Source organism: Battus philenor, unplaced genomic scaffold, assembly GCF_028537555.1.
Source record: "Battus philenor isolate CCGP_79_NKW_IND1 unplaced genomic scaffold, ilBatPhil1.0.hap1 SCAF_19, whole genome shotgun sequence".
In the NCBI taxonomy this organism is placed as follows: domain Eukaryota; kingdom Metazoa; phylum Arthropoda; class Insecta; order Lepidoptera; family Papilionidae; genus Battus; species Battus philenor.
Window position 1 is genome coordinate 6,181,597 of NW_027181681.1, and position 13,401 is coordinate 6,194,997.

The 13,401-nt window shown below is 31.9% G+C and overlaps 1 protein-coding gene across 2 annotated transcripts; it reads left to right on the forward strand.

The window, feature by feature from the left end:
* The first annotated feature begins 78 nt into the window (after window positions 1-78).
* On the forward strand, window positions 79-12,611 carry vas (ATP-dependent RNA helicase vasa). 2 transcript variants are annotated; one of them, XM_068764618.1, is made up of 14 exons: window positions 79-158; window positions 457-528; window positions 596-698; window positions 1,992-2,108; window positions 3,652-3,914; window positions 4,278-4,463; window positions 4,788-4,868; window positions 5,664-5,801; window positions 6,156-6,332; window positions 6,915-7,110; window positions 7,640-7,837; window positions 9,129-9,259; window positions 9,596-9,721; window positions 11,357-12,611. In XM_068764618.1, exons 2-14 carry the CDS (start codon window positions 490-492, stop codon window positions 11,411-11,413), a joined length of 1,812 nt encoding a protein of 603 aa, XP_068620719.1. In that variant the 5' UTR covers window positions 79-158; window positions 457-489; the 3' UTR covers window positions 11,414-12,611. The 2 variants fall into 2 exon arrangements, with proteins under 2 accessions (XP_068620719.1, XP_068620718.1); XM_068764617.1 differs by having other exon boundaries at window positions 487-528.
* The last annotated feature ends 790 nt before the right edge of the window (window positions 12,612-13,401 follow it).

Consider the following 13,401-nt stretch of genomic DNA (forward strand, 5'->3'; position numbering starts at 1 on the left):
TAACTACTCGATAGTTGTCAAAATCAAGTATAACAGAAAATCGATTACAATATCTTTTCATTTTAGCCGCCATTTAAGAGTTGTCGTCTGATATCTTTGTTCGTCTTCTTCTTCGTAAATTGATAAATTTGACAAATAAAAATATTTTGTCATTATTGGTGAGTATTCGTACTTATCTAACATTTTCCTAAAATAAGTGGTAAACAATTCGTGAATTAAGTTTCAGGACTTACATGTGAATGTCGTTAGCCGGTACTTTTTGTCATCTTTAATGTATCTAAATAAAGATTAGTTTGTACTTTTATGCTGACAGAAGTTGTTAATATTTTAATTATAATTAGTCTAAACAATTCCTGTCCCATAGTTGACTATATTCGACTAACTTTCACTTTTTAATTAAAAATTTAAGGTAGTTTAATAAAATGCTTTAAACTCAATTTTTTGGTTCTTGTTTAGGTGTATCACGAATACCTTAATTATTTTCAGATAATGGATGACGAATGGGATGATTCTTCTGAAATCGGCAACGTAAGTAATTATAAATAGTAGATCTTATTGATTATGTACAAAGTTATTAAGTTATATTTGGTTATAGTTTGCTCCGCCACCTGTAATGAACAACGTTTATCATGAAGACAATGTAGACGAAGGCCATAGTCTTTCTAGAGGCAGAGGATTTCCATCTTTCAATGAGGAAGGTAAGTGTTGTCTTATCTTGTTTCAATAGGCTGGTTTTCGCAACTAAGCGACATTGCAATTATTTTGTGTACTCCCGTTTAATATTCTGAGAAAAAACAATGAGAATTTTCGATTTTTTAAATCTTGTGGTTAGGAATAGGGCACGCAACCTTTAATTTTTTTGTTTACATTATAAATAGGAATACTTTCTATAGAAATTTACTTAATATTACATTGTAATAAAAAATGTTTTCTTTTCCTACCTGTACTATCCACTCGTAAAAAATATTTACAACAATTGATCTGTCATACTAGTATTAGAGAAAATTTGAATATTTTCTGTTATATTCAGAATTAAGGGAACAAACCCAAAAACAAATTTAAACATGCCACCATATTTAAATTCATTGTATGTGTAACTTATATACTTGTTTTCGTTAATATTTTGGGTTGGTATTAGAAAATGTGCAAAAATTGATGTGAATTATCATCAAGTACAATCGTTCTTAATTTTATTAAAAACAACAATGGCATTTTGAAAAAATGATATATAAACTTAAAAGGAACACTTTTTAAATTTGTTGTCTAATGAGAACATAACTATAAATATCCGCCATACTCTAAGAAAGGAATTAGAGGTGTGTAAGGCTATGGTGAAATATTAAAGGTTTTGATGATAATAATTTGTTTGATGATGAATGAGAAATAAATAAAGATGAAGTGTTATATCATATAAGAAAGGGTTACTAAATACCAAATCATTAAAATAATTGAGAAATATGTTTATATTGTGATGCCCTAAATTTGATTTGATACAGAACTTGATAAGATTATTTTCTCTACTCTTAGCTATATATAAAAATTGCATATAACTTGTGGAATATTACAAAATATTATAAATAAAGTGAGATATTATACAATCAGATAGATGTAGTCAAAAAATATTTTATTTTACTTCATTGATGTAGTTTTTTAAAATTAAATATCGGAGTAGTAAATTTTTATATAGGTTATTGTAATATTTGTTATAAATATAATAACTTTAGATGTGTTAGAGTTGTTGAGTTCTAGAACTGACTAATTTGCCATTACTTATTAATATATATTTATGTATTACTTTGGGAAGTCACTGGATGTGGGTAGCATAATACTGGACATTGTGATTATCTTTGGAAGAGACTTATGCCATGCAGCAGGTGTCTATTCCCGAAAATAATAACCATTGCATATTATTACTTAACCATCTCATATTGTTATCATATTTAAGTTTTAATGAGTTTATTTATTAGAAATTATTAATGTCTTATTTCCAGATTTTAGTAAAGAAATTGGAAATGGATTTGGTGAAAGGAGAGGGCGTGGTGGCAGAGGCCGTGGTGGACGCGGTAGTCGAGGAGGTTCCAGAGAACAAAGGAATTTTAACTCCAATGGTAAAGTTTTTAATAATTTTTACATAGACTGAGACTTGTTGTTTATTTTATTTATTAGAGTTCCAAAAAAATTAATAATTTGGATGAAAATACAAGACTGATTGAAATTTTTATAAAAAGCAACCACAATGTGTGCTAGATTAAAAAAAAAAGAGTTGTTAAAAATATGAATCAAATCATTAATAAATCTATTTACCTACATAAAATAATTTAAGAATAATTTCGATTTTTAATTTTTTACAATTGAAAATTAATATGTCCATATTTTATGAATTAAATAGTTTATTTTTGAATTATAAGTTTTGATTGGTTTCTTTAGTATGCTCACAAAATGCATGTAACTTATTAATCCTTATTTTCCTTACATCCAAATGATGTAAAAAAAATCATGTGCAATCTGGATGTTTTAACATAACTACTGTTAATTATTTTAATTTAACTATTCTTCATCTAATTACAGCTTAGTCCATTTTTGTTTTACAATATAATTGTGAGTTTGTGGTGAACAGCAAATTCTTTATTCCAAGTTTGTTTAATTTTTATTAGGTTGTATACTTAGTCTGGCTTTATTCTGTAATAATAAAAAAACATTTTTAAATTTGAAATTCTTCACTATACATATACAGGCTGCTTCCAATCAACCTTACAGGAAATTTATGATATGAATATAGCACCTAGAACTATAATGCGCTTACTTTAAAATGAAGACTTGCAGGCTATGAAACATGAGTCAAACTAGTTAAATGAAAACTGTTACTTTGAAAATGAACAGGTCATGAAATCAAAGCAACTTAAAAACCCTATGTAAGGGGTGATAGCCTAAAACTAGCTTGTAATTGTTATAAACACTCCAATAATGTTTCACTAACATGTTATAAATATTTACAAATTTCCAATTATGAAATCTTAACTGATTAAAATATGTATACATTAGAGTTTGCTTACCTTATATAAAAAACATAAGTGGTAGTTATTTATGTTTGTGAATAATAATGGTTGTGTGATAGATAAAAATGTATCCTATACCTCAAAATATACTTACACATTCAATATGTCACATGGTTAAGGATAAACATAGTTAAAATGTATTTTTAAAAACAACTAGGGATACATTATTATTTTTATATGCAGATAATAATTAATTAAGACATGACGTATTTTTAAATTATCAACCATTAGACACTACATTTAAGTTGATTTAATTGTTATAATTAGCGACAGAAACAACACTACTGATTAATGTTTTAATGATGAATTGTTATTAAAACTATGGACCTATTATAATACTACAACTTTCCTCGAGCTATCGACGAATCGAGATGTAGGTTAGGTAGGATAAATTACGCCAATTATGAACTACACATCGTAATCAGTTTAAATAAAAAAAAATACGAAGTTAGACTTAAAAGAAGAAAAACTAAACAAAGAATAGTGTATTGTATTGACAGAGTGTACAAAGTATGTACGTGGAGCGTATGTATGATTGAAGAAGTACATATGTAGTATACAAACAATGTTTATGTCAAGGAAATTTAATTATTAGGTGATCATTATAACGACGAAGATGCGGATGACAGAGTAGAAAGAAGTGAACGCGGAAGAGGTAGAGGAAGGGGTCGAGGTGGTGGAGGGGGTAAAGGCGGTCGGTACAGTGACGGAGAGAAAAACGAAGCAGGTGAGGATGAAGCGAAGAAAGCGCCCGTCACTTACGTGCCTCCAGAACCTACAGAAAATGAAGAAGAAATATTTAGCAGCACTATCAGCTCTGGAATTAATTTTAATAAGTTTGACCGCATTGCTGTCAAAGTAAGTTTTTCAGTTAAAATTTTTTTAATATTACAGTTAATAAAAAAAAACTTGACTTTCCATTAGGTCTGTATTCCATATATATATATATATATTTATATATATCTATATATATATATAGATATATATATAGATAATAATCTCTCTTCAATTCCTGAAAAATAATAGGTCTCCAGAATAACGAAAGAGCATTTAGGACATAAATCTCAATGGTCTTGTAAATCTCCGATTTAATTACACTTTTATTTTCTTACTTATATTTAATTTCACTACATTTATTGGTTTTATTTCAATGAAGGTAGGCAAACTAATTTTAGATCATAATTACTACTACACTAAAATGTTAAAATTTTTCTCATGCAGGTTAGTGGTGAAAATCCGCCGCAACCAATAGAAAGTTTTGAAACCGCCAATTTGAGGAAATTTGTTTATGACAACATTACAAGATCAGGTTATAAGAAACCGACACCTATACAAAAACACGCCATTCCTATTATTATGGCAGGCCGTGATCTCATGGGATGCGCACAGACTGGCTCTGGGAAAACTGTATGTACACCTTTATCAACACTACACTCTAGATATTGTATTGAATATATTTATCGTTGAGATTGAGAAAAAAAAAATATTTAGAATGAACCTAATTCTTATTTAAACATAGATTTTAGTTTAAAATCATATCCCAAAATGTTTTCACTTTGTTGCTTCTCTTCCTCTATTTATTATCATTTGTAATACACAGTAGTAGCGATTTAAGTTTCTAATATTGTTATAAAAATTGATATGAGTGCCAACTTGTCATTGTAATTATTCACTTATTTTTATTTTATATTAAATTTACTTAAGTAAATTTTAATGTTATTGTAATTTCAGGCAGCGTTTCTATTACCTATAATAAATACACTTCTTCAAGACTCCAGAGAACTGATTGTCAGCCCTCACGCTCAACCACAGGTACACTTTCTTTACATTCAACTAACTATATGTAATGTTATTTAACACTTTTTTATATTTAGTGAAAGTTACTACTATGTCTCTACCGTTCTTTTTCTAATTTATAATGTCAAGTAAAAAAAAAATATGAGTTCTATACGAATAAATCTATGCCTACAACTTAAAGTGAAAATAATCATTTGCATCCGAATCACCGTCATACAATCTCAACGAAACAACTGTATGATAGATAAAAAAAATCCGAAGATACAATAAGGTCGTCTGTAGCTTCAACTTCACTCTCAGCGAAAATTCTCGGAAAAGAATCTGTGCAAAATCAAACTTTGACTGCATACATAGCTGAAATTGCGAAAGTCGACGAGATAGGTTTGAAAAGACAGAATCAAGTGACAAACGTAACTTTTATTTCGAAAAATTATAGTGAAGGTTAAAGAATGGCAAATGAGCGATTTCTTTATGAACATTGGTCCATTTTAAGAGGCAAATTGCTAAAGCCACTGCTGCGTATCAGTCTGAATTGAAGGAGCTTTTAAATACTGCCATGAAAGAAAAAATTACAAAATTATTCAAACCATTTTTAAGCCTTAAGATAATTAATCGAAATGTTAAAAAACTTCAACTAAATTGATTTTTTTTATATCACTTAGGAACATACCATAACCTCTACAGTCTCATAGAAATTAGCATTCAGTTTTAACGGTTTCTGTATTTGCGGTATATTTATCCAACATATGCCCTGTGAATAAAGAGATTTTACTATATTCGATCAATCGACCATTCCTATTTTGTTTTTAGGTTATAATAGTTTCTCCCACAAGGGAATTGACATTACAAATATTTAATGAAACAAGAAAATTTGCTTTTGGCTCAGCATTAAAAATTGCTGTCGCTTATGGTGGGACCGCTGTTCGCCATCAAGGTGATACTATTTCTGTAAGTATTTTTATAAATACTAGGTGTTTTTTGTCTAAAAAATAGCAGAGTTTATTGTAGGCTCTTCTCAGATCAGAGCGCGTTTAGAACCTTCGTTGCTTTAATTTAAAGAATTCTATTAAATGAGTGCTCAATTTGATTCTTTTGTTAGTGATCCTTTGTGGATAATATGATGAATAAATGAAGAGCCATAAAAGCTATTTATTAAGTTAAGAAGTTCTACATTCATTATTTAATGTCATTTTTATTATATATGATTTTCTAAGGCAATTTCTATTAAAAATAAAACTTTTAACTTTGATTACTTATTTTGTTTACGGTACTAAACAGTGATTATTATGTTTTTTTAAATAGCGGGGTTGCCATATCCTAGTAGCGACACCTGGTCGCTTGCATGACTTTGTGGACCGTGGGCGGGTGTCGTTTGACAGCGTACGTTTCGTTGTACTAGATGAAGCTGATCGTATGCTCGACATGGGCTTCATGCCTACTGTTGAAAAAATGATGGAACATCCAACTATGGTACCTATTGTAAGTGTTTATTTTTATAATAATCTATATATATTTCTATCCAGGTGCTGACTAATCACAATATCTCTGGAACCATAAAACTTAAAAATTTTAATTTTCGTAAGAATATACCTACTACTTTATGGTCAGCTAATGTTTAATTTTTACGATATTCCACTTGTTCTATCTACTACTCATTCTAGCTTTATGTCAGGAGCTTGTTTTCCTCATCATTTCAGTCATAGGACATCCCTTGCTAGATTGCTGCCTCCCCTGCGGATTGGAGTAGACTATTCCAATAGACATAGTTTTTTAACTACCTTAAGGGGGTCATACATATACCTTGTAGTCTCCACTCCAGTACCTTAAAGCCCTTGCTGACGTAGTTAGTCCCGAAGTTTAGAACATTCCTCACCCTCTTTTCCAGTGGTAAATAAGACCGCCGATAAGAATATAATATTTACGTATGAAAAGCAGTCGTCTCCCGAACTCATTTGAAATATTGAAATTGCGCTTGCCAACTCAATATACTAAGCCTGACGAGAATTGACAAACTTTTTACATGAGCTCAAATTGGATTGCGAGCTTAAATATTATTTTCAGGGAGAGCGTCAAACATTGATGTTTTCTGCAACATTCCCTGAAGATATCCAGCACTTAGCTGGACGCTTTTTGAACAACTACTTGTTTATTGCTGTGGGCATCGTGGGCGGCGCCAGTACCGACGTCGAACAGATTTTCCACCAAATCAGTAAATATGAAAAACAAAACATGCTTAAGAAACTTATTGAAGAAAATGGTAAGATGCTGTCGGAACATTTTTTTTAGACGTGTTGTCGTTCGAACATTTCTTTTATTAAAATTTCGTAACTTCAATAAATTGTATATTATATATTTATTATATAAATATGTATATGTGTAATTTATGTATTCATAAATCATCCTGTTTAAGTGTGTGTTTAATAATATTTAGATAATGGGTGTTATGTATTATTTTTCAATCACAAATAAACACCTTTCTTCTAGCACCAAGTGTAAAAAGAGTGATTAAATAAATAAAATAATCTAGAGTTATAAGTAAATGTTCCCATTTAGCAATGAAAAAAATTATCCAGGATTTTTTTTTAGGAAAGTACAAAGCGTTTGCGCAACCACTTGTATTTTTCAAGTAAATATATCAAAACCACTGCACCCTGTGTTTACTTCTATAAAAGTCTATTGCTCTTGAAAATAATTTCATTATAATCGCGATTAAGACAGATGTTTCCTTCTTTCTACTATTTTACAAAAGTAATGTATTATTTTTTAAAAAATATTATTTATTACAGATGGTAAGCGCGTGCTGGTGTTTGTTGAAACAAAACGTAACGCTGATTTCATAGCAGCTATGTTGTCGGGACAACAAATGCTCACTTCTTCAATCCACGGCGACCGCATGCAAAAGGAACGCGAGGAAGCCTTACATAACTTCAAGAGTGGAAGGCATTGCATTCTTGTAGCCACGGCGGTGGCTGCCCGCGGCCTAGGTAATTTACATTTATTTTATATATTTCCCTACAAAGACCTCCATAACAGTACGACAAAATAGATTAAAATTAACTTTTACAGAAATGATTTTATGATATTGCACAAAACTACTTTTGCCGAATCATTTTTCCATATAATTTACGCTAGATCTATTGCGTACACCTTATGAGTAAATATAGCATCTACGGATCCGAGACTTGGTCGCTTACAATGAGCCGCCTCATGAAAAATTAAAGGTAACTCAGAGAGCAATGGAGAAGACTGCTCGGAGTTTCGCTACGAGATTAAATTAGAAACGAGGAGATGCGCAAAAAAGCCATGGTTACCGACGTAGCTCGAAGAACTGCTCGTCTGAAGTAGCAGTGGGCAGAAGAAATCGCTCGTGCAAACGATGGCCATTGAGGCCGAAAGGTTCTCGATTGGCGACCACGAGCTGTTAGATGCGGCGAAGATATGTCCCCACTAGGTGGACCGACGACATAGTTAAGGTCGTGGGAAGTCGCTGCATTCAATTAGCGCAAGAACGGTGAATGTGGCGATCTTTTTGAGAGACCTGTGTCTTGCAGGGAGTGTCCATCAGCTAAAAAATGAAGTCAATACCAGAAAAGCTTGTTGACGTCTGGCTATGACTGCCTAGAGCAGAGTTTAGTAACATCTCTAAAGAGAATTGATTGCGCTTTAAGTAAATGTCCAAAAAATAAAGTTGGCAAAAAGTGATTCCATCTATATTAATTGATGAAGTGATGCCAACATTTTAGTTCTCCACTATTGCAAGCATATAAATTTTCATGGGCATGCTAATACGATAGCCTCGCGTGCACGCCTTGAACTACTTTGGGAACTACGGGCTTAGAACAGTGTTTCTCAATGTGGAGCCGTGAGGCGTGCCACAGGGGGGCTATTCAAAAGTGAACTCGACACGAGTTTAACTGTTTCGTTTTAATATAAAAATAATGTATTTTACAATAGGTCGGCGTAAGAATTTTAGAGAGGCTAAGGGGTGGGGCATGGAACATAAGTTGGAAAATACTGGCTTATCGGATGATTAAAGGCAAACCAAAACTGTTTTCATATTTGTTTTTTATACAAATAACAAAAGTTGTACAATTTATTTAAAACAAATGTCGCAACTAAATATGAACTCTCTAAATATAGCCCTACCTTTACATTGTTTTATGGGCTTTAATGTTAATTGGCTATATCTTACATATAAAAGTAATAGTGAATAAGAATTTATTTTTCAATGATCAGGAATTGAATAATATTAACGTTTTATACAATTTGTTGCAGATATTAAAAATGTAGACATAGTTGTCAACTATGATCTACCAAAGAGCATAGATGAATACGTGCACAGAATTGGACGAACAGGGCGAGTTGGTAACAGAGGCATGGCTGTTTCATTCTTTGATGCTGATCAGGTCAGTACCATTATTATATAAAAAAAAAAACTTTTCATTCGGTCTTTATTCAGTACCTCGAGTATGTGGATTGACCAATCAAAATTGAGACTTACTTGGGAGCCCTCGCTACCTTAAAAAAGGTCTAGTCTTAGGTTAGGTGCTGTCTGAGCCCTATAGGATAAAATATGAGGATAGACTAAGGAACAATTTTTTTTAATTTTTTATAATTGTGCACATGGTAAAAAAAGAAATGTGTTCTTTTCAGTGCAAAATTAGATAATGTATTCCTTTGTTTAATAGATCTAATGTAACCACTGGTGAAATACATCTAAACACTTTTATAAATTTTACCAGGATATAGCACTTATGGCAGACTTGGCAAAGATTTTGCGACAAGCCGATCAACCTGTCCCGGATTTCCTACAGGGTGGTGGAACTGCTACTTACAAGGGCAACAAATATGGTGGCAGTGATGTTCGGGTTAGTAAACTTCTATATTCTTCTAATAAACATACTGATAATATTAAACAGAAAAACTACCTTAACTCATTAATGAATATAACCACCGCTATTTAGATTAATAATTTTATCTTTTATGGTTTATTTTTACATGCCGACTAAAGCGATCAGACGTAAGTATTTAAGGATAACAAAACTTATTTTTATATTTTTTTTTATTGTGACAATACTCTGGATTCGAAATAATATTAAATGTAATAAAATTACGTATGTATCCTTATTACAACAATGTAGAAATAAAATATGAGTTATAATCACCCCATTATTTTAAAAATAATATGAAGGGGGAATGCCATTGTTTGTATACATACATACTGTCCACTCCAGTCACAACAGTTTTAATTTAAATCAAATTTGCTGTTTTCTATTCGGACGCCATCAGTGATATCACTAGTATGGTGTTGTAGTCGAAAGTGTAAGTTTTAAATAGTCTCTTTATATATACACCGCTTTCGATCTTATTAGCTCTCACGTGCTCGAGTGGTACCGCACCTCCACCCGCTAAACTCGTAAAATACATCCGCGAAATGATTGCTCTAATGATCGTATCAAAAACTAATCACGTACGTCTTATTGTATGGAGAGTAGATGTACAGATTACGGTTTCTATAATAATAGTGCCGAAAGAAAGATCGTCAGTTCAACTCAGACCGCGTATCTAGAACGTTACGTATTCAAACAACAAGAACTGTGAAAGTTTAATTTATTTAATTCAATCAACTTAGGGTAAAAGATATAAATAGTAATCACTAAATACAATACTTTGTCAAGAGATTTATCTGTCTAACATGAGATCAAATCAGGAATGTCAAGATATCTGTAGACGAACGAAAATAACCGATATCGCCCTGCGGATTAGCTAGTTGAAGTGGTCAGGTCACAACGCACAGATAACTGTTAGAATTTAGGTTCTGGAGTTGAGACCACGGTCCGGTAAGCGCAGCGTAGGACCATCCACAAGAACTGACGACCTTATATTGTTAAAAGGCGTTGCTTATAGGCCGCTTGCAGCTGATTTTGTTGTAAATTTGTGGAAAAGGCCTATAGCAATGGACATGTTATTGTTGAAATAATGATGAGAATACAAAACAAGAGCAAAATATTCTCCTATGTTCGAAATAGCCTAATATTCAAAAAAAAAACAAAAAACATTTATCGTGTATAAAATTCAAAACAATGTTTTGTTTCTAAATATAATACATGTAGATTCTTTAGTCCAATTTACTGTTCTTGACTTTGACTATTCCCATGCGCTATAATATATAACATGAGTGGGTTAACGAGCGGCGAACAGTTGCGCAATACCGTTAATATTAAATTTTTCTTAATAATTACAATTCAACTAATAATAATTCTTTTACAAATAATCACTATATTTGCAACATTCTCCAAAGTGCAAAAAAAGAGGAATCCCCTACTATTCTAGGCTTTAGTACTACTGTAAATAACAGTTGTCATTTGTCGCCATTTTGATAAATGTCTATAAATATTGTTTTTTTTTTTCAATATGTGTATGTATATTTTTCCAGTGTCTGTGTTTCAACTACTTATAAGAATATTATTATATAAAAATTAATAATATTCTTTTTATTTCAGAACTTTAACAACGACTCCAACATAAACCAAGGGCAGGAACCAGAAGAAGAATGGTAGAAAGTAACTGCATTTGAATGTCGTGGTTGAAGTGAACTTGGCCAATTATTTTTTTTATGCAACTAATGATGCGTGTATGTCATCGATGCTTACCGTAATGGAGAATGTCAATCACCCTGTCCCGATTAAAGACTGCAATCAAGTGACAAGTATTGATAGTTATAAGTAAAATTAGGACTTGTACAAAACATGACTCATGTTTATCTGATATTGACATAAAAACAACCTGTATTGTTAGTGATTGTAAGATGCATACATCATTTTGTTGTACTTAATTATTAAGTCTGATTTCAGTTTGAATTGTTTTTCTTTATTCATAGTTATTACTATATTTTTTCCTTAGTTTGTACAAATTAAACATTAATAATGTTTAAAACTAAAACAGCTAATTTTGGTATCTGTGATTGTAAAATAAATGTTGCTCAGTTAACTCTTTAAAAAGTTTGTTAAATGTATATGTATATCTTTACTTAGGAGCTAACATCCTCATTGGACTTAGCAATATCTAGGTACAAGCCGTATATAAAAGTTTAAAATAATTAAAAGTTCAAATAGCTTCATTTTTGTGATAGTTTCGTAAATGTATTGTGGTAAGACTTTTACCCTGCATTTATTTTAGAATCTCTTTGGAATATAGAACAGCCTATATAATATAGCAGAAAAAAACAGGGTGCTTTATATGAATATCACCGAGGCTATTTGATTGTGAAACCTTACATACCTGTGATGATTAGTTTAAGTTTGTAGTATTTAACGGCATATGCCATAACATTGTTCAAATTTGGTTCACATAACAATTACTTAGCAGTTTCATTATTTTGATAAGCCAAAACATAATGTATAGTATTTAATATTTGAAGTTCCCTAATCTTAGAAAATAACTGTAATTTCAATCAGGGTATAAATATATTTTCTTAACATTTGCATATGTGAGATACACTTTCCAACAGTCAGAAGGATCTTAAACATCCTGAGGGAGTTAGCTGCCGCAGCAACAAATTGTAACTAGTGGGCGAAATGATGCAGCCAAACAAACTTCGTTCGCGCTCCTGTACATCTAAGGCCGATAAGTCTTGTACTAGCGAATATAAACGCTCAAAATTGATATACTTCTTTTCTTTTACTTTTAAAAGACCATTAGTGATAGTATTGTCTAAGACTACATTTCGGTTATTACGTGTTACTAAGTATAATACCATAAACCTATTTGAAAAAAAATGATAGTTTTATTTAACTCATTTATATAGGAGCATGCATGACACGCTTGACTTTTTTAATCTTTCATTTTAGGTTGAGGTTTTATTTGTTTGCACATGTCAACACCAAAGTGGCCATTATAAGTATTCGCAAATACAACATTTAAAAATCATGGAAGTGTGGGATTCTTCCCAGGGTCAGTAGGTTTTGAGGTAGTAAATACACAAAGTCCGAAGTAGAAGTGTGTTTTCATTAGAGCTCCCGTATTGGTATCGACGTAAATGTACAATTTTATTTCTAGATCTTGGCACTAATATAAGTTACTTGATGTCTATTGTCCTTAGTCGTAAGACTGCTAGAAATAGGCCTTCCCCATAGATTTCTCGAAACCGAAAACCTCTATAGGCTGAAACAACGAAGTAGGTCATCGACAGACAGTGGGTAAAGGCCGCTTCCAACCTGTTTTATAAAAATCTGTAGAGGAGACACATCATCATATCAGACGATAGACGCCCACTGCTAAAGATCGCCACACCTTAATTATGTCGTCGGTCCATTTAGTAGGAGTTCATGTCGCGTGACCCTGCTTTTGGACGCTACTAGAGAAAATCTAATGGATTTAGGCGTTATTTTGCGTAAGTCCATTCTAAGTAAGAAAAGGACCAATATATAGCTACCTCCGCCATGCAGCAGTAGTCGTGTAATAAAGTGCACCTCCCGCCAGCCCGCTGATAAATGCGCATGCGGCAAACAATGCGAATTACACAACTACCACCGTTAAATCACTCAAC